The 21,782-nt window shown below is 48.8% G+C and overlaps 1 protein-coding gene across 7 annotated transcripts in view; it reads right to left on the minus strand.

Moving 5' to 3' along the window:
- The window catches only part of PTPRG (protein tyrosine phosphatase receptor type G), a 741,743-nt gene that overhangs the window by 84,802 nt on the left and 635,159 nt on the right, over positions 1 to 21,782 (minus strand). For 4 of the 7 annotated variants that reach the window (XM_059078094.2, XM_059078091.2, XM_067043776.1 and 1 more), the window contains exon 13: positions 8,530 to 8,662. In XM_059078094.2, the coding sequence (XP_058934077.1) occupies positions 8,530 to 8,662 (133 nt within the window). The remainder of the gene's footprint in view (positions 1 to 8,529; positions 8,663 to 21,782) is intronic. The other 3 variants (XM_059078092.2, XM_067043775.1, XM_067043772.1) reach the window with 1 other exon arrangement.

Here is a 21,782-nt window from a genome sequence, read left to right on the forward strand (position 1 = left end):
GAGGGATGCGAGCTCCGCTGGGCACACGTGGTCTGCCACTTCTCCAGCAAGAAGGGTGTTAGCGCATGCCCACACTTGACCTGACACGCATCTGTTTGTCTACCCGAGGCTCCGTTATGCCAACTCAAAACCCACACACATTTGTGGTTTGTGTCCCTTCCTATTTACTATGCTGTCTCCCCCGAACACCCAGGGAAGAGAAAAATTGCAATGTCAACACAGTGCACTTGCTTTCATGAACAGCACTCTTACTGAGGAGGCACCAACAGAGGGCAAAATTTCTGAACTTCTAAAGATGAGAGTAAAAGAGAGACCTTCTCCTATCTGCCTATGAAGCTAAATTGGTGTCGACTGATTTACCACGGAATTTACAGACGGCTCAGTCATGGGCTGAAGAGGGATGTGAATTTCTCAGATCAGAAAGTGAAATCCTTCTAATACCAAACTGCAACAAACCTGGGTTAGACGTTACAATTCCCACTTTGAGTTTCCATTTTCTGTTCCTGAGTCTGTGTAGTTAGCTCAGCCCTATCTGAGTCTGAGAAGAAAAGCTGTTTTATACTTTGGGAAAGTTCTTTCCCAAGCTAGAATTACGGTCAATAACATGCTCAATTTGTCATCAAGGTACGACAGCACTGATTAGCTGGAACTAAGAACAGAACAGATATGGGATATTATTCATCAAAATCTATTTGGCTTCTAAAACACTTGAAAACACATATAGTTGGGCCTCAAGTTTTCTCCTTCGTGTTTTTGGCAAATCCAAGACATAGGATCTTTTCAACACACAAACATGTGCTACAAAAGCAGGCTGTGGAAGGAAGTAAATGCCTCCAGACAAGCTATTCCTCGTCTAGGCAAAACAATGTAATGATTAACACAGTGGGCAATGAAGTCAGAGTGGCTGGGTTCAAATCCAGGATCCACCAAAGATTAACGCTCTGACTAATGCTTTTACCAAGCCTCAGTTTTCTGATCTGCAAAATGGATGTAATAATTCCAAGGATTCGAACGTTAATCCGCTTAGCACATGTGTATTATGGTGAATACTCAAGAAAAGATTCTTGGCTGTTTAGGCCTTAAGATATATGAAGCCATGTCAGGGTAAGACTTTCTTTGCTCATCAGAGAGAGAAGAGCTACCTTCAAAGCAATTTTCCTCAAGATTACAGAAAAAAATAGAATTAAAAATACCTTCACAATACTGACAATTCAAAGTGGACGCTCATGTCTTGCTCACAGTTGCTAAGGTATTCTATGGAACAAGGTAATAAATAAACAAGTTGCATGCCCCAGCATACGGACTGGACACCCTGTAGACAGCTCTTTTCCCAGCATCAACCTCAAATTATGCAAATCGCAAAGAAACCTTCTCCAAAATTTCCTCTTCTTTCTGAGTGGCAGCAGCTGTGCTGCTCCAAGTCTTTTTCAGGAACGTCAGCACATTAATGCCATCTAACAGCTTGTCTTGGTAAGATGGGGGGCTGGAGCTCTTGGAACGTACTTTCTGACTGTAGTCATTCAAAAGGTGCATTTTGTTACCATCTTTAGGACCAGGGCCAAAATGGCACACTTTAAAACGTACTGAATTGATTTCTTCTCCCTCATTTCAATTGAAACGTTTACAGCTCTGCACCATCGCATGTTGATATGGGTTACACTATTTAAAAGGCACCCACAGGGCACCATTTATAAAGGGAGGCAAGTGCTAAGTGCTCATTGATTTTTCCTTGATTTTATCTTTATTAGCTGTCCCACCGCCCTGACCCTGGTGCCAAAACGCTCTGCATGTTTCTTCCTAGCTTTACAGCACCTTCTGCATTCTTCCGGATTTTACTACATCTCTTCAAGGCAGACCTTTGCAAGGAGACTCGGAGAGAGAACTACCTGTAACATCTCAGCCAGCCGTATTTCAAAGGAAACTTCTCCCACAAACCCATGCTGCTGCCTGTAAAAATGCTGCTCAAATAGCTCCCAATGGACCTCTGTATATCTTCCAGCTGACCAAAAATATACGCGGTCTCTACCTATATTTTTTAGTTTTGGCCAAACGTGATGTAACGAGACTAACAATTGGCCTCCGAAGGGGTCCCCTTTCGGGAAACATACGCTTAACCCAATGATGCCAAAGGGCCTAAATATTTACGGATACTTCTGGCTGTGCTCCGCGGGTATGTGCGCTCCCCAGCTTATCCTGTTGTCCTTGGGGCTGAGGGGCCGTCTGTGGCCAACGAGGAGCAAACAGGAGCGGAGGGTTACACTCCCGGGCCGTGCAGTTGAAAGCTAGGCGCCTCGTCGATTTTTCTATCAATTTTTTTCTCCACCACGGGTGGGAAAGGGCTGCCCAAGCCCCCTCAGGCTTCACACGGTGAGGACTCAGCTTCGTGTGGTTAGGCCACTGGGTGTCGGGGGTGGGGGGGTAGCTCCTGCAGCAGCTCCAGCAGCTGATTCCAGCACTGCCCAGGCCGACCACCCTGCCTCAGTGTTGTTTCGGAAGGGACAGGGCCGTGGGTGGGGTCACATCTTTAGCGACTTAGGGTGAGCTCCTCTGGAATTGTCTCCAAGCCCATTAAGAACATCGCCCAGGGCTTCCCTGGTGGCGCAGTGGTTGAGAATCCGCCTGCCGATGCAGGAGACGCGGGTTCGTGCCCTGGTCCGGGAAGATCCCACATGCCGCGGAGCAACTGAGCCCGTGAGCCATGGCCGCTGAGCCTGCGCGTCCGGAGCCTGTGCTCCGCAACGGGAGAAGCCACAACAGTGAGAGGCCCGCATACCGCAAAAAAAAAAAAAAAAAAAAAAAAAGAACATCGCCCAGACCAATCATTAGCTTTACGGCCGCCCTTCCCTTTTTTGGCCCAAAGTGGTTCTGCTTGGTAGGTTCACCTACATTTCTACTATCCTTAGCTCCCAACAGGCAACTTTCAGCTATTGCTAGGAGAAGTACTTTGCACGACTGAGGTCATGCAAAAGAAGGAATTCTAGGAGAAGGAGATTCCGGAAGTTATTTTCAAGCCACGTGTTAAGCAGTGAACATAGAATGGGGAAGTGTGTGTAGTCCTGCGATATGATTACATGTCCGGGACGGCATCTGTTTAGATCTGTAAACCTGATTTTCTTTATTCGAGAACAATGGCTTTTCTTTAGGCACAGCAGGACCCAGAATTAAATTTGTATGTTTCTCTACAGTCAGGGATCTGATATTCACCGCCTGCCAGCCACTGGAATGAGCATTTCCTGGTGCTCAGACCTAATCCTCACATGAACTCACTGGCACATTTCTTAACTCTATTTTGCAGAGGAGGATGCTGAAGGTGACGGAGGAGTCTTGTCTAAGGTAGTGTTTCTCTCCCTTTTTTTCATAGGCACCTCCCCTAAGGGGCTTTTGTAGACTTTTTCTTCCTAATCACACCCTCCCAATGAAATTTTAATATCAATGACAAACTGCATATCTGTGTATGTGCTAGATATGTGTGGGGGGTGTGTGTGTGTGTGTGTGTATATATATATATATATATATATATCTATATATATATATATATATATATCTATATATATATATATCTGTGCTTGATACGCAAAAAGTCAGTTTTTTCACCTTCCCCAAACCCATTTTCACCGCTTTGGGGATGATCACATTCCCGTTAGGAATACATGCTCTAAGGAGACCCACATGGTGAGGAACTGGTAAAGCCGGGCCCCAAATCCAGGCTGTCTGACTCTGGCCCGTGTTCGTATTTCACTTCCCAGTGTTTGCCGCTTTTCGTCTTGCCCTCTCGCAGCTTTGGCCCTTCATGCGTTTCCACCACTCTCAGGATAAGGCAGTGGCATCCGGGGCCTTCGCGATCGGGCCCCTCCTGTCCTCATGCTTTGTTCCAGCAACACTGAACCGCAGCTGCCTGCTTACGAGAGGCCGGGTTCTCTCTCTCCAGCGCCACGCCTCCTTCACTGGCTTGGGACCGCTGTGCTTCAAGGCCCAGCTCGGGCACCAGCTCCCCCCCTGCCCCAGGGAGCCTTGTCTGACTCCACTCCACCCCCCGGGGCTGCTCCAAGTCCTGCCTGCGTGCTGTCACGGCAACGTGGGCTCACTCCTCTCCATACACTCGCCAGAGTCTCTATTTACCCGACTGCGTGGCCCAGTGGACTGTGAGGGCCTTGGGGGAAGGGACATCAACCCTAAATCACCAGGCCCAGCACCGTGTGTGGCAGGAACTCCATAAGCACCTGCCGAATAGGAGCTGCAAGGGGCTCCAATGCCCACAGAATAGTAAAATAGCTTTATTATTTCATAGCAGAACCCTTAGCTGAACCTTCTAAACTCCTGCATGCACTCTTTAATAATCCTGCACTTGAGACACGATTGAAAGCACCCCTCATTTTTCCAGGGCATGACACATACACACACGTGTGACACCAGAGCCCTAGCGAGGACCCGAGGCTGGCCGCGCTGAGCTCACACGCCTGCCTTGTTTCTTTCCGGCTATTTACACGTGTATTTCCCCTGCTATTCAAGTCTGAATTCTCTTTTCTTAGCGCAAATCCCTCCCCTCCTTGATTCCGATTTCCCAGCTTTTGGAGGGGACACCGCCCTCTTCTGTCTGCCTGGCACCTGCATCCAGTCGCTTCTCTGGGTCTTGTCAGTCCTTTGGGGAACCACCCCTTATGCACCTTCAATGCATGTGGTTTCGAGGGCAATGTCCTCATTTCCGGGCTCCAGAGTTAAATATAAGACCCAGGCCTGACAAGTCCTGGCTGCCAGAGGGCTCTGGGGATGGGCAAATAACCTGAGTCAGTCCTAAGACGTGCCATCTTGGGGTTTAAGTGGCACTGTTGGAGGAGAGAAATTCCCTTTCCACTGGGATGGGGGGGATGTAAGTCCAACATGGGCCAGAGGCCACCATGTGGAAACAGTCAGAGGGCCTTCCCAAGAGAAAAGACCATACAGACAGACAGCGTGCAGATCCCAGAGACAGAGTGAGGCAGAAAGAGGCTCACAAAACACGCTGAGCCCCGGTTTCCTTGCCGTCTTCTGAAAAGAGCTGGGCCTGATGTGCCTGAACTTCCAACGTCACGAATCAACCAACTCTTTCTTTCCTGTGCTTAAGGCAGTTTGGAAGAGGTCTCTGTCGGCTGTAACAGAAGCGGTTCTGACCAGTAGTGGATGACAGCAATGCACACTCCTTAGCCCACGGCGGGCGTTTCGACAAATGTTGGTTCCTTTTCCCTTCCCTGGTCAAAGAAAGCAGCTGAGTCTAACAGTAAGGCACTGGCCTTACTTGGGCCCACGGATCCCAAGTCCATGTGACTTAGAGCTGAACATCCATCACGCTCAGCCTCCACAGGGTTCAGTGTGGTACCAGGTACGTATCTCAGGGGTTCAATACGTTTATGGATTCTAGATTGAAGACATCTTGTGTTCAAAACCAGGGTCCACCACTTCCTGCAGAACCCTTCACGAGTCACGTGTCCACCCTGAGCTTCTGCCCCTTACTTTTAATCTGGGGATGGTAACCTACAGATTTGTCGTAAGGGTCCCAGGAGATGGGGCCTGGCGAGGGCTTGGCACAGCAGCTGGTGCTCAAGAAGGACTCTGTGAACATAAGCAAATACCAACATCGTGCAAGGGACACGAGTGGAGAAACGATTCAGAGTCCTCGGCTTTCATTTCCAATGGTTTCATGAACCCATGTAATTGCAGTGAAGAGAGCCCTGAGTGAATACACAGAAACCAGAGCAATAGCTGTAAAGGCTCAGTCCTTGGTTGTAGAAAACTGCAACCGTGGCGAGCTGGTTGGAACCACCAGTGTCAAGACCTGCCACCTGAGGAAACACTCCAGAAGGTTTTGATCTGCCTCGATGCTCTACTTAGGTCAAGTCTGTTTACTAGTCATCCACTCTCACCGTGCCTCAAAAGGCAGGAGAAGAGCACTGCTGGTCTAGCTTCAAAACTGCATCATCGAAGGGAAATACCCATCTTTTCTGCATTTACCCATTTTCTGTGTGAGTTCCCCAACGCTTCCCTCTTTCATGTTAATAATAAAGAAAAAAAATAGATGGACATTTATCCCTCTAGGCTGTTCTCACGCTAAGCAAACTCGTCCATCCTGATGCTAGTTCAATTTTACTTTGCTTGCTCTGTAAGAATTTTCTCCTTCCCGCTCATTTTTGTGTACTGGCGTTAGGAGTTTGGTAAAAACTCACAGGCAGCATCTACTGGAGGAGGTTTAAACCCTCTGGTTACTTGAAACCAAGCTTTGAATATAAACATATATATGTATATATATATAGGTAATATATATAAGACACTATAAATATATTTTAAACATGGAATAGTAATGTATTCATACATATTTTTGATTCAGACTCACTGAGTTTTTCAAAAATATAAACAGTGTGAATTTCTAATGGGAAAAAAACACCTTGAATGTAAGGGTCTTGAAAGCTCTCTTTATGACATTACACAGCCCCTTCCTGTAAGCAGCTCGCCCTCAACATGTCTGCTTGGCCAAACGTCCGTGGTCTTTTTTGGTAGGCAGAGAGCCAAGGTGGGCCAACCAGAAACAACCCTGAGGTTTTTGCTAGAACTATTTGGAACAGGAACTTTTTCACGCTGGGGTTGCCAGGGTTACCCAGCCTGGGGCAGCTGTGGGTTCTCAGTGCTCCTTTGTGGGGCAAGTCTGCAACTGAAACCACACAGCACCACAAAGAGCCAAGAGAAGGGTAGGCAGACCTTTCGTTACCTCTATGTGCTCAGCTCAACCCATGTTAGGCGGACTCCCACTTACTAATGGGCTCCAGACAACTATTTGTTTGCAAACCAGCGTCTTGGAGAAAGGATGGCATGGAGGTGAGGCTAGTGTTTCTAGGCTCACCCTGAAACACAGTATAATCCACCATCTAGCCGGTCTGTAGCACTAACAGGGCTATAGTTAGACGCCTGGGGAAGCCTCGGATGAACCCTTCCTTCTTCTCTTCTTCTTTCCAACTGACAACAGACCTAGGGACACAGGCCAATCTGTCAGCAGATTCTGTTGATCCCACCTTCAGAGTGTATCTGTATGCAATCAGTTCCACAACCTGCACTGCTGCCCTCATGGGAGACACCATCCATCACTCCTCTGGGACCAGTTCAGTAGTCTTCTACCTGCTCTCTCTGCTTCTGCCCCTCTTCCTCTTCAGTGGCCTTTGCAGCACAGCCAAGTAATCCTGAAGTTAGATCACAACACTTCTCTACCCAACAGTACTTCTCTTAGGGTCAAAGGCAATGTGTTTAGAATGGCCCACAAAGCGGTACCTGACCCAACTCCCTTCCATCCTGTTTCTTCCTGATACCCTCTCCTACCACTCTCCCCCATTGTCACCTGCTCCAGCCACACCTCTCGGCCATTCCTGGAACATACGAAGCGCACTCCTGCCTCAGGGCCTTTGCACACGCTGTTTCCTGTGCTTGGAACATGCCCCAGATGGAGCCCATTTGACTCCTTCCTCCTTTAGGTCTTTGGACAAATACCACTCGCCAGGTAGGCCTTCCTTAACCACTCTGCCCACTCACCGCTAAGCCGCAGCATCCCCCCTCTGCTTTCCAGATTTAGTTTTCTCCATTATACACTTAACCACCACCTTGTTTGCTTTATTTATTGCCTGTCTCCCCCACTAAGATGTAAGCTCCATGAGAGAAGAGTGTCTGGCACACAACAGAGGCTCAAAATTCATCAAATGAACGGAAAGAAGGGAGGGAGGGAGGGAGGGAGGGAAATATGACACCTGTTCATCACTGATGAAGCTTGTTAAAGGGGCAGAAGCTTCCTACATCAGTCTGAGAGGTGAAGGCAGCCAGGCCAGCCACGTGGGCCGGCCTGCTTCACTCAGTTAAACTGGCTGAGAGAGTGTAACTGAGAAAAAAACACACAACTTTTAAATAGAAGCTGCAAGCAGGCTTCCCGTGGGAAGCAGTGAGAACCAGTTCAAGGATGATGCTAACATAAGGATGACTTACCATCAGCCATCTTTATCCTATGTGTATTAAATGCCACATAACATGATAAACGTTTCCCTATCACCGAATTTTCAGCGAAGGGCTATGAAAAAAATTTTCAGGTCAAGAGGAGCTATTATGTGGATGAGACAAAGTGAAGCATGGACTCAGGGAAACCGGGAATGCTATGAAACTTATTCACTCATTTTGCAGGTTTAGGAACTAAAGCTCAAAGTGGAAATGGGATTTGTTGCCAGCAAGTAGCAGGCCTGGGATTTGAACCCGGATCTCCCTGATTCCCAAACAAAAGCCTCTCTGGCACTAAATCCTAGCAGCTCATCACGAGCGCCTTCATCTCAACAGTGGCTCTATCCCACCGGCTTCTGGCAGATAAAGCGGATCTCCCAGGTGGTGACACTAGAAACACTCCAGCTGCGTTACCTTTCTGAATGAAGAGGCCATGGGCTTCCCCTCCCGTCGGGCCAGCCACCCCCCTCCCCCTCCGCCAGGGTAGCACACTGACAGCACAACCCGACGCCCACACCCTGGCCGACTCACCTCCAGTAAACGAGCACGGCAATGAGGAGGAGGAGGCACACGAAGGTCAAGGCTGACACCACAATGAGAGGGACAATCCACTCCATCCTCCCCGGAGAAGGGCGGCTTATCATTCCAGAGGTGTTCTTTTCTGCTGCAAAGAGAAACCACGCCAGTTAGAGGACAGAGGCCAGCCGAGCCGGGGGGGGCACTGGGGAGCCAGAGTGGATGGGGATTTCTGCTCCAGTTTTGGGGTGCTTTCTGGAGAACAAGGCCACCTGGTGACGAAGGGGAATCTGCAGTCCACACTGCTTCCCACTGAGCCCCAAGCCAAACGGGACCTTGTCTGCAGGCTGCACCCTGTAATCGCCACTGGGATGGATTTGCAGGTAGCGTTCAAGACGGTGTAAAGAAGAGTTGCACGGAAGACAGAGACCCAGCCTCACTCCAAGAGCGTTACTGTCCCCGAGCAGCCTTTGGATGCACTGAAGAAATGTGCTCAAGTCGGAACGTAGCACAAAACTTGCCCGTGGAAAGAGGCGGGTGTGCCAAGGCAGGAGGGGTGGAGGCAACGATGGGTTTTACTAAGATAACCAGCTGTGACTACAATGGGTCTGTCTTTCTTCGTCTGCGGAGCATCTGTTACCCCTTCCTCTAGTAACTGCACCCATTTCTGCTGTGGGAGACCACCTCTCCCTAACAGACAGTCCTGGTGGCACAACTGTCCAAGTGTGGGCCCCCCCAGGCTCCTGGCCAAGGGTAGGGGCAGGACTCAAGCTAAGGCAATGGTGCTCTCACGGCAGAATCTCAACGAGCCGCTCGAAGTCTCAGCAACAGCACATCCCAGCAGGAGCGCCCAGATTCCTCTGCCTACCAGTTCCCACCACCCAGATCCCCAGAGATCCTGTTTTTCCTCAAACATGGTTCAAAAACTTTTCCTCTGATCTCATCTCCCACCCGCGCCCTCTCCCCATCCTTCTAAAAGCTCTCAGACTGGCAGCCGCGCCTTGCTCTCCTCCTAGCGCACATCGGCTACTCGACAGCAGCCAGTGCAGGGGTTAACCGGGGAAGCTTGTGAAATGGTCCAGGGTTCTCTCTGGTCAACCAGCGCCTCTTACCCCAGCAGCTCCTCCTGTCTCTCTCAGGCCCCGAGGATCTTCACAAGTCCCCAGCAGCCTCAGGTGAGAACCTAGTCTCTTGAACTGTGGGGTCAATGCCTGGCAATCTCCAGGTCGCCCGAATGAAGCTCAGATGCGGTGCGGGGCTGGGGAGAGCCCAGGTACACAGAGACGGTCACGAGAGGCACGTGGCGAGAAAGCGAAGGTTCACTGTGACCGCAAGGAGAAGCCCACGAAATCATCCACAGCTGGCTGCAGGCTGACCTGTGCTCAGCAAGGATTCCTCCTGCTCTGCAAAAACGAGGCCAGCCTGCAGCCAGCCGCAAGCGTCCGTCTGCTGGATGGACTAAATGCAGGGCTAATCAGGCTGCGTTTCCAAGAGAGAGGAGGTGGGCTGAGCAGGAAAGAGATAACTGTCCCTGAGAGGAGACTGCTAAACAGGCAAGAGCTGGAGTGAAGAAGAAATGGGTTACAGGGCTTTTACTGGGTTTCCTTGAATGTACTGGACCTTGATGCCCTCCTTTGTCTCATGCACAGGCAGGGCCAGATTTATGCCCAGCTCACAGGTAAAAAGACACAGAGGCAGGCAAGGGAGGCACACTCTGATTAAGAATCACAGCAGGGCAGCCGGCGGTTTAGAAACTGCCTTCCGAACTGTGCCAGCCCATTTCTCGATATCCCTTGCTCCGCACGTTTTCACCAGGCAGCTATGTGTCAAGCCCCGACTGTGTGTCAGGCACGGTGCTAGGGGAGGCAGATGCAGCAGAACATCAGACAGGAACAACCTTGTGCCCGTGGGGCAGGAATTTACAGGGGGAGAAGCAGACACATGACCAAGCAATTAGAATAAAAGGAATGGGACGCCAGGGGAAGCACGACGGGTACAGGGGAACAGCTGTCCTAGCCCAGGAATTCAGGAGGGGCTTCCTGACGTTCTCGTGGGAGCTGAAGGAGGAAGGGGAGTTAGCCAGGCCAAGGGCAAGGGCACATGTGTTCTGGAGAGAGTGCACTGAAGCCGTGGGGTAGGAGAACAAGGGGGGGCCGCCAAGATGGAGCGTCAGAGGCCACCTCAGCCAGGGTCTGTAGGCTGAATTAAGGGCACCGCTTTTAGGCCCCAGGGCTTGCAGTGGAAATCACTGCGGTATAGTAAGCTGAGGCAGACAAGCATCAGATGTGCAGTCTATCCCTCAATATAATGCTTTAATTGCGAAGCTCCGGCCGCCAGCCACACTTTCCCCCATTGTTCTTGTACTTTTAGATAAAGCAGGGATTTTAATTAGAAATGCATGGGATTTTGATTATGTAGCTCTTACACGGTATGAGTTAACTGGGTTAGAATGTGTAAATACACGTGGGGCAAGAACCACAGTTGCAAATGAGGATAATTTTGCAGGGCTCCAGCAGGGGGCAGCCCAGCCAGGTAATAATCTGGCTGGCAGTGGGGAAATCCCCAAGCCCGGATGGTATCCACCGTGGGAAGCCCCTGCATACCCAGCGTCTTATTTCTTTCCTTGCCTCTTACAGAAAAGGATTCTCGCCTGGGCTACGGCACAGCGGGCAGCTATGGGGAGGAGACCGAATGCAAACGCCAGGTCCTCCTCATCCTCAATCCCTGAAAAGGACCCTTCGCCAAAACTGCCCCTCAGGTTTCACCACGGAGCTACTTCTCTTTTCTAATATTTCATGGCGCTGTGTAAGGTTTTTGTTGTTGTTGTTGTTTGTGTGAGGGGATGGAGGAGTGAACACATCAGAAATCCTTCTCTGGACAGCCCCCCGAAGGACGGTTTCTATGGAGGAGAACTCAGGCCGGCCACAGCTTGCAGTGTGAGAGAGAGGCCGAAGGAAATCATTCTGACCGCAGTTGAATCTTGGCCTGGACTAAATGATTGGCAGCCAGATTTGCCCGCGTCTTTTACATAAAGGTCAGGCAAATATAGGAGTGCTACTGGGTTTCCATGTGGGCATGGTAAAGCCGAGTTCCTGTTAAAATTCACAGTACTGCTTGGGCTTCGCAGTACCAGGAGCCTGGAATTTCATTCCATGGCCACGCGGTCATGTGGAATCTGTTCCCGTCACTGTCCTGAGGAATCCCACACTGCCCTCAGGGAGAGCAAAACCCTTCCCGAATGGGCCTTCCTCCCACCCCATCATATCCTGCTGCGCCCCCTGCGAGGGATTCCGGCCACACCCACCCACCCAGTGACCACGCTGGGCCATGGTCCCACCTCTCTGCCTTTGTCCCTGCTGATCTCACTGCCAGGAACACCTCTCCCATCCCGCCCTCAGAAGCTCCTCGTGATCGCTCAATCCTAGTTCAGGTGCTACTTTCTCTGTGAAGCCTCCCCAAACCCTCGGGGTCTGTGCTCTGGAGGGCAAAGATCACAGGTTCGAATCCTGGCTCTGCCACCTTCTGCGTGACCTCTAACCAATAACTTAAATCAGTTTAGGCCTGGAGTTCTTCATCTATAAAATGGGATAAAAGAACCTACTTCGTAGAGGTGGTGGGAAAACTTAAGATGCGCGTAGAACGCTTAGAAGTGTGCCTGGCATCGAGCAGATGCTAAGTAAATACTCTCATTCTCGTCATGGTGGTTGTCACTGGGCACTTCTTTTACGGCACACATCACACTCAATGACAAGTACTCTTTTACTACTTCCTGTAAGGTGCCCCAAAGCAGGGCTGATTTTTCTCTGTATATAGAGCAGTAATAAAGCTCTGTCTCCTACTAGCTGTGCAACTCTGGGCAAGTTACTTCACCTCTCTGGGCCTCAGTTTCCTCATCTGTAAATGGAAATAATAATACAGCTCACTACACTGTGGGTGGCGTGAGGATTACATGAGCTAATGCAATAAAACACTTAGCATGTTGCCTGGCAACCATAAGCACCTGGTTAACATTATCAACTGTGATGAGTGATCATCACCATCCCCACCCACCACCCACAGCATCACTAATTATCACCATCACCACCACCACCATCCTCTCCCTCTTCAACGCCCCAGCACAGCGCCAGGCAGATGCTGAGTGCCCATCGGGTGTCTGCTGAATCTGAATCCCCCTGTAATTAATGAGGGCATGTGTGGCAACCACACAGAACCTCACATGGGTTCTATGGGCATCAGCAGCAGGGGGCTGCCTGTGAGGAGACCGCCAGTGAAGAGCCAGAACCTCAAAGTCTGCCCTGAGGCAAGCCTGCGCTACGCTTCTTGCCATCCTTCAGGAGAGACGCTTGTCCCACTGAATGACTCCATCTGTGGCCCAGCAGGCCCTCAAAGGAGAAAGTATAATCAAACAGTGAACTAGCAGAAGATACCAGGGACACATAACATGCCACCCGAGCTGGGTATACACTCTCTTCCTCCTTGGCTTCAGTCTCCTGACAATCTTCCCCACGTCAAGGCCCCCAGGGACTAGAACATACTATCAACTTTTCAGAGAAACCAAGATCCTGCCCTTCAGAGTCAGGCAGACCTGATTACAAATTCTGGCTTAGGCCTTTCTAGCTGTGTGACTTTGGCTAAGTGACTGCCTGTCTCTGAGCCTCTGGTCGCTCCTCTGTCAAGGGGAAACAGATGACAATGCTCACCTCGCAGGGGACTTAGAAGGATAGAAGGATTAAATGAGATAATCCGTGCAAAGCAGATTGTGCCAGATGCAAAACGAAATCACGGGGCCTCTTGTTCAGAAATTATTAAAGCGTTTCAAGAAATGACAGCAGAACATGAAGGCAAACACAGGGCCTTCTGAGCACAGGAATGTGTGACTGCATCCCATGGGCTGCATCCTCAGAAAGCCAGCCTTGACCAGTCGAGCACTGAGCACAGTGCCCGCGTCCAGAGAATGTTCGTTCTTCCTTTCAATGGAACCAAGCAACGGCGCTGACAGTGTGATAAAATTAGATGCTCCCAACTGTTAGCAGCGGCTCACTTTCATTCAGAGCTTCACTTGTATCCCAGCTGCCTCCTGAAAGGTCCAGCAGAGCTCGGCTGCCCTGTTCCTGGAAGGTTTGCCTCTCTCCCTGATGCCCGAATCCTGACACCAGGACAAGTGCAGGACCTCTGGGTTAATGCACCTCCTTCTTGCCTCCATTTCTGACTTGTCCAGCTGGTTTGGTTTTGCCAGCAGGCCTAGCCCTTTGATTCCTGCCTGCCATGGGTTGTGTGAACTGGCAGCCCACAGATGTGTCTGGCCTGGCATCGCTCCCCCAGGAATTATTAATTGAGTTAGCTGCCAAGATTTAAGAAACAATAGAGTTCATAAAAAAATCAGAAAAAAAAAAAAAGGGGGGAATCTTCTCTTGGAAATGTTCAAAACTGGCTAGCAACACAGGTCTGAATTCCCACATGGCAAACATCAGCTAGAACCAAGCAGCACACTCTCTAAGACAGGGCATGGCTCATCAGTTTGCCACAGTCCCCACTGCTCCCTAATGTCTCACACCAGACCTGCTCTCTTCACTCCTGACTCCTGCTGCCAGCAACCTCTGGCCAGTCGAACTTCTGTCTGCAGGATGGAACTGTGACCCAAAGAATCAGCAGAACAATGCACACACCTGGGACTTTTACAAAGGCCTTATCATCAAAAGCAAAAATCATGGTTTAATAAAACTCCTGACCAGGATTCTGAAATTACTAATTCAGCTCGAGAGAAGAGGCTGCTCCTGACCAGGCAGCTTTCCCAATTCCATATTTATTTTCAAAGAGATTTTATTTTTCAACCAATTAGAAATGAATCAGACAGTTGCTCCATCTATAAACGTGGGCCATTCCTCTCTGTGAACTTGGACCTTCTTCATACTCTTTCCAGGGCTGCATCTTGCTGGTCTGTGTGTAAGAGGATAAAAATGGAAAGGAGGTATCAACTTACACCCCCCTCTCCCCCCCATGGATGTGATGTTCAGATGAGGGGCTGCTAGGAGGGTCAGAAGATGTGAGGCCAGGCAGGGCTGGGACTCAGAGAATGAGCCGGTTTCAGAAATGTCTTCCAGTGGAAACTTACAGCAAAATGCTGTCTAATACTTAACCCTCTCTGAGCATCTGTGGGAGGGAGGGAGGGTTTAATGACCTCCCCACAGCCCTTCCTCCTCCCAGCTTTTATTTCAGCATCCACCAGAATCTGAGTAAAGTGCCTCCATTCTGCTTTTTCCAAAAAATTAAAAAAAAAAAAAAAAAAAAAAAAAAAGAAAAACAGTTTTCAGTGGCATATGTCATCACTGAATTAATGCTGTTTGCCTTTTACTGGCTTGGCTCTCATCCCAGTAGAAGCAAATAAAAACGGAGTACAATGTACTATAAATGCTACAGGCAGTGAGACATCAGATGGACCTTTCTGAAATGCTTCCTACCCCACAGTGAGGGCTCAACTTCTGCTTCAGGACAAGAACCCCTACGTGGTTAAGACTAAAATGAGCTTGGATCTGAGAGGCCACTCTCAGGAGTCGGGGAGAGTAGGATTCTTTCACTTGTCAAGAAAGATTAGAAGCAGAACAACCTGCACACTCAGACATCTACAGCCGGGTTCGGTCGTGCACAACTGGACTGCATGTGTTCTGATAAGGCCACTCCTTCAAAACCACCCGCAGCTGTGAATTAAGGCACTGGTTTTTTTAGAAAAAACTGTGGTAGAACACACATAAAAGTCACAGTCTTAACCATCTCTAACAGTGCAGTTCAGTAGGGGTAAGCATATCACACTGTTGTGTAACCGATTTCCTGAATCTGTTTTTCATCTGCAAAACTGAAACTCTGCACCTTTTAAACAGCAATTCCCCATCACCCCGACCCCGGCTCCTGGCAAGCACCATCCTACTTCCTGCCTTACGACTTGACGGCACGTTAGGTACCTCACATAAGTGGAATCATACATATATATATATATATATGTATATGTGGAATCATATACATATATAGATATATATATTTGTCTTTTGGGGACTGTATTTCACTAATGAAATAAGTCCTCAAGGTTCATCCATGTTGTAGCATGGGACACGATTTCCTTCTTTTTTAAGGCTGAATCATATTCCACTATAGGTATATACCACATTTTGTTCATCTATTCATCGGTCATTTGGGTTGCTTCCACCCCTTGGCTACTATAAATAATGCTGCTATGAACATGAGTGTACAAATATCTCTTCAAGACCCTGCTTTCAATTCTCTTGGGTAAATACCCGTAAGTGGGAATGCTGGATCATACGGTAATGCTATTTTTAATTTTGCGGGGAACCTCCACACTGTTTCCCAAGTGGCTGCACCACTTTCCATTCCCACCAACAGGACACAAGGGTCCCCATTTCTTCACATCCTCACTAACACCTTATTTTCTATTTTGCTTTGGTTTGGGGGTTTCATGGTAGCCCCCCCAATGGGTGTGAAGTAAACAGGTGGCCACTTTTTTATAGGGCCACAAAATTTGTCTCATTTTTCTGGAGCCCTGGCATTAGCTAAACCACTGTTGCAGAGACATGATTGTGGGTTACAAATACATATATCCTCCTGCAACGGGACATGGGTTCCATCTTTCGATTACCATGTCTGAGCTGGATTTAGAGCATCTGTCATGTGTTTCAATTTATATCACCACTAGGAGTTCTCATCAATAAGCCCTCCTTACCATTTCACACAGAGCTCACTTAATCAGACTCAGCAGTGGAACTGTCATGTGTATCTCCATTAGGTGCTGGAAAATTGAGGGCGTTTGATAAATCCCAATTTAATTCGAAGTCCCATATATACGGCAGGTCCTCATCTACCAGAAATCACCACCACAGACACGTCATCGAAACATCACGTGACTCTGCCATCAGTCAGGACTCATGTCAAATACACCGCTCAAATACACCGCTCCTTACAACCTGAATTGCTGACCCCAGCCTCTTTGGAAACCTCCTTGTTCTTGGTGAGGTCTGGTTGCCTGCACTAAGAGATATATACAGGCTGTCCTAGTTCAAAGATCACTCAGTGGGGGGCAGAAACTTCCAAGGACTCAGACACTTCCTGGGAGGAAACTAAATCACCACTGATGCCTTCAGGGCACCCGAGCTGGTTCTTTCCAACGCTCCCAGGAAGATCACAGCCAAGAGCCGGGGCAAGCAGAGTTACATAGAAAACTTCTCCCCACAAAAAACCTGACCAACAAAACTAGCCCAGGCTGCAAACTGCCACGGTAGTCCATACGAGTGCCTGTTCTATTTTATTTGAAATAAAGTATGCAACATTTTCCTACCTCCATAAACCCCAGCTGAGTTTCACATTCATGATGTCTGCCCTATCTTCATGAGCCTGTATTGCTACTTCTTTCTGAGCTTTAACTACTATTTTTTTTTCCCTCAAGTAAACTTCTTTGAAAAGGAACTCTATGTTAATACTATAAATCGTAGTTTCTCCACCATGGCACCATCAACACTTTGGACCAGGTCATTCTTTGTTGCGGGGCTGGTCTGTGCCCTGAAGGATGTTAAGCAGCGTCCTTGGTCTCTTCCCACTAAATGCCCGTAGCAGCCCCCTCCTCAGTCATGATAACCAAAAATGTTTCCAGCTATTGCCAAATATCCCTGCAGGGAAGGGGGAACAAAATCATCACTCTGGTTGAGAACCTGTGCCGTAAATTAAAAACTGGTATCTTTTTAAAAGTACACATTCAAATACTCATTTAATAATTAATACTTCACCTGAAACCATCGTGCGTTGCCCACTCAGGGAGCAAGCCCCTAAGCCGGGACGCAGGCAGCACCTCGGTGGAGTCAGGGCCCGTGTCTGGCCCCCCGGTCTCGCCACGTCTTGCCCGGGGCACCTTCCTTAACCGTCTAAGCCTCAGTTTCCTCACTGGTCTAATGGCAACAAGGACAGCACAGGCATCCCGGGGGATAAGGGACATCCCCTTTTGGCTGTTAGCACAGACAACACCAGCATGGGACAAATGTTAGCCAGTGATGTAATTATTTTTATAATCAAAGGTTTTCTTTAGAGCTTGAAAGTTCCAAAGAGGTGCCCAAAGGAGTGGGGTTTGCCCAAAAGGAGTGGGGTGGCTGGAGCTCAGCACCCTTGACTCTGGCTCAGAGCAGAACAGCAGCCCTAAGTCGCTGACCAACACAGTCCATTCCTAGCTCAGGGGCAGGACAAAGGCCAGCCAGCGGCCAGTTCTGGCCTGGAGACTGTACTTCCCTGACCCCTAAACTGGACTGTCTCTTTAGCTGACCCCGAGAAGGCAGTCAACGAGCTTTCGGTGAATGAGTGTTTACATAATAGGGTTCTGAGCAAGACTGAATCTGAAAAAGGAGCCCTGATTGAAGAAAAGAAAAATGAAAAATCCCAGCACTGAGTGATGAGTTTGTAGACAATGACTACCGTGAAATGCTTTTGCTGGGGCACGCCACATGCCATCCCGAGAACATTCTACTGCATCAAGAGGCATCTGACAGTGCCCACACCACATCTGGGCTGTGCCTTCTGAGGGACAGACCATGGCTACTGCCTGCCTCGTCTCTGTATGTGTCTGAGTCGGCCCCTCCTTCTAGAGAAGCATTCCCCTCTTCTCCTTCCCAGCAAGTTAATACTAAAGCTACTACTCATAGCACTTGAAAAGATGTTATCAAACATCAAGCCTTTTTGAGATGCTGGTAAAAATATAACACAGTTTGTAACTTTAAACGTTAGCGCTTTTTTCAAAGAGACTAAATATTGATTTAAAGAATTGTTTTTAACGCGAAGAAAAAATAAATGTGGAACAGATTTAAACAAATGTACATCCACAGTCTTTCAAAGAAGTCACCACTAACATTAAAATGATGGTGATTTCGTTTAAAAAATAAACACCAAGCTGGAGGAGGCAGATGGAGAAAAGGCTGAGATGGATGGAAGCAAAGTGAGACCTTGGGGGTCGTGGACAATGTAGGGTTTTCGGGTTTTATCCTCAAGTTACTCACATCTTTAATTAACCAGTGGGTACACACGTTTCTGCTTAAACCAGGGGTCGGCAAATGACAGCTCACCGATCAAAGGGGGTCCACTGCCAGTTTCTGTTTCACCAGAACCCAATCACATCCACCCATTTGTGTAGCGTCTCCGGCTGCTTGCGTGCTGCCTGGCAGAGATGCTCAGTTTCAGCAAAGACCTATGGTTCCCAAAGCTGAAAATGTCTGCTCTCTCTGGCTGTTTGCAGAAGAAGTTTGCCAATCTCTGGCTTAACCGATCTCCGCCACTACGCTCAACCTGGAATTGCCTGGAACTGCCTGGAATTCTAAAGGAAGACCCCTTTTGGCTCTGGGGAGGAGTGGCTGTTCCCATGGAGATGAAGGTGACAAAGGAGCTGCTCTGATTCACCAGTGCTGGGGACAGAGCGGAGTTCCTGGAGGTCATTTTTAAAGCCAGCTCACTGGGGACCACAGTCTCCACAGGCTCTTCAATGTTCAAGGATGACTGCAGAAGAGAGACCTACGAGGGACCTCCTCCTAAGTCACCAGGGCCATCATGTGGCCCTCGGGCTGCAGAAAGCTCCTCCTTCCTCGTCACCGATCAGGGTGACTCTGCACCTTCTTTGGCACTAAGGGCTATGCCTATCCCCACTTTACAGACAGGCTCTGGACAAAGACTGGCCTGAGGACCATGCGTGAATAAAGGGCAGAGCCGACTGTAGGGATCTGACTCCAGAGCTACCCTGCCAAGATGGCAGACACTCAGATGCCTGCAGCGTTGAAACTTGAGACCAGCACGCCCCCGTACCTGCAGGTGGAAATACCCCGGGGGTTTACCACCTGTTTCTTCTCCCCTTTCCTTGGACTCTGGAACTTGACTCCCATTGCAATGACTCATTTCTGCTTACTTGGACTACGCCCCAGGTCCCCACCCTCACCAGTCTCTCAAGGTTATCAAAACTCCCAACGCAAGCTCTTAGCAAGCCACACTTTTCAGGAGTGTGGACAAAAAATTGTTTAAGAGGAGCAGGCTGGAAATGCAACTTGCCAGAGCCTCTAGTCCAGAGGCCAAACCACTCAAGCTTGACAAGCAATTCCAGGTCCACCGCCTGTCTTTGGAGAAACCACCGTGGTCCGAGTCACCATTGCCATCACCTCCTAACTCCCTGTGTCCGTTTCTTGCCTCCCCAGATGTCCACACAGAGGCCCACGTGACCTTCTGAGAAGGTTAATCAGATGAGTAAGTCTCTTGCTGAAACCCATCCCTGCTTTTCCATACCAGTTAGAATCGAATCCTCAGCATGGCTGATGAGCCCCTTCCTGATCTGAGCTCTGCTTGTCTGTGAACTCATCCTGTATCCTTCACCTTGGTGGTCTAGACACACTGGCCCTCTGATGGCTCCTTGACTGATCCTAATTAGTTCTCACTTTAAGGTCTCTGGACCTGCCGCTCCTCCTGCAGCCTAGAACGCTCTTTCATGGATCATGGCATAGCTAACTCCTTCTCACCACCTGGGTCTCCATTCAAATGCCATCCCTTGACCTGTCCCCGACTCCAGAACTTGACGTTATGCATTTGTTTACTGCAGTATTCTCAAGCTTGTCCGTTAGAACATAAACCCCAGGAGAACAAGGCCTAACTAGATCTAGAGTCTACTTCCAATACCTACTCCAGTGCCTGGAACACAGTGGGTACTCTATAAATATTTCTTCAATATCTTCAAATGCAAGAAATCCAACTTTTTCACAGCAAATTCCTAGAGGGAATGTCACTGCTTATGCAGGAATAGCTTCAAACAGCTTCACAAGTGGCTCGATACTTCCTCCACTCAATTCCTTGGAGGGCCACTCTGCACTTTTCCCTAAAACCAGGACAAAGTGAGCAACGCCCATAGCAAACCCACACTTCAAAAAATGAGTCCATACCAGCTTTAAGGAGGAACGTAATTCAAAACATGAAAATTTATTCTAAGTTGTATCTTAACATACGAGGTCTCAGCTTTAGATGAATTTTAATGTTTACAAGTGCAAAAGCAAATAAATATTTACCAGTTGCTTTTTTTTTTTTTTGCACTCTTATAACTCCACAACAGCTTAGATGCAAAAAAAATTGTTGCTAAACATCTTGTAGTCTGGCAAAAGAAAGAATTTCTTATTAAGAAAACCCCTCACAACAATAACAACCCCTCACGCTCAGGGCTCCCTTGTAGAAACTATCAGGATGGTTCATTGAGAGTGGACTTCCCTGGTGGCACAGTGGTTAAGAATCCGCCTGCCAACGCAGGGGTCATGGGTTTGATCCTCGATCCGGGAAGATCCCACATGCCGCAGAGCAGCTAAGCCCATGCGCCACAACTACTGAGCCTATGCTCTAGAGCCCTTCAGCCACAACTACTGAGCCCGTGTGCCACAACTACTGAAGCCCACGCACCTAGAGCCCATGCTCCGCTACAACAGAAGCCACAATGGGAAGCCCACACACTGCAACGAAGAGTAGCCCCTGCTTACTGCAACCAGAGAGAGCCCACACACAGCAATGAAGACCCAAAGCGGCCATAAATAAATAAATAAAATGAAAAAAAAGAAAAGAAAAAGATTTGAGCATATGACAGAATCACAAAGTTGCCCTCGGTCAGCGTGGTGGGAATCACATCCTCCCCATGGAGGCTAGACCAAACATGCCCTGGTCTTATCATCCAGAAACTGGCTAATTCACAGAGCAAATGGGGCTCTGAGAGCGAGAGCCCTGTTTCTCGGCCTGGGATCATGGGCTAATACCAGCTCTCCCCATCCCCACGCTTTCAGTTTTAATGGAAATGTCACTTCCCCAGAGTGGCCTTTCTTAATTCAAAAAGCTCCCTGCCCTCTTCCTGATTATTTTCTTTGACAACACCCTGTTTATTTCCTCTATTATGTACCGTACACAATCTCCGGCGTTAGTTAGCTCGTTTTCTGGCTTTTCGGCGAACTTGCTTGCTTGCTTTTTAACATTCCTGCTTCCTGATTTCCCGGCGTGCGCCCTGGCGAGCTGCCGCCACCACTGTCTTCTCCCTTTACGCTGTAAACTTCAAGCAGCAGGGATCGTGCTCACCGGGGTTAGCACCCAGCCCAGGGCCTGGCACCAAACGGGCAGTCCATAAACACAGGTGCTGAATAAGTGAATAATGAATGAAATCTTGAAGGATAAACTTCTCAAGATCGATGTCTTTTTTTATTCATTTACTTCAGGGCCTGGTTGAA

Source organism: Kogia breviceps, chromosome 10, assembly GCF_026419965.1.
Source record: "Kogia breviceps isolate mKogBre1 chromosome 10, mKogBre1 haplotype 1, whole genome shotgun sequence".
NCBI classification, from domain to species: Eukaryota; Metazoa; Chordata; class Mammalia; order Artiodactyla; family Physeteridae; genus Kogia; species Kogia breviceps.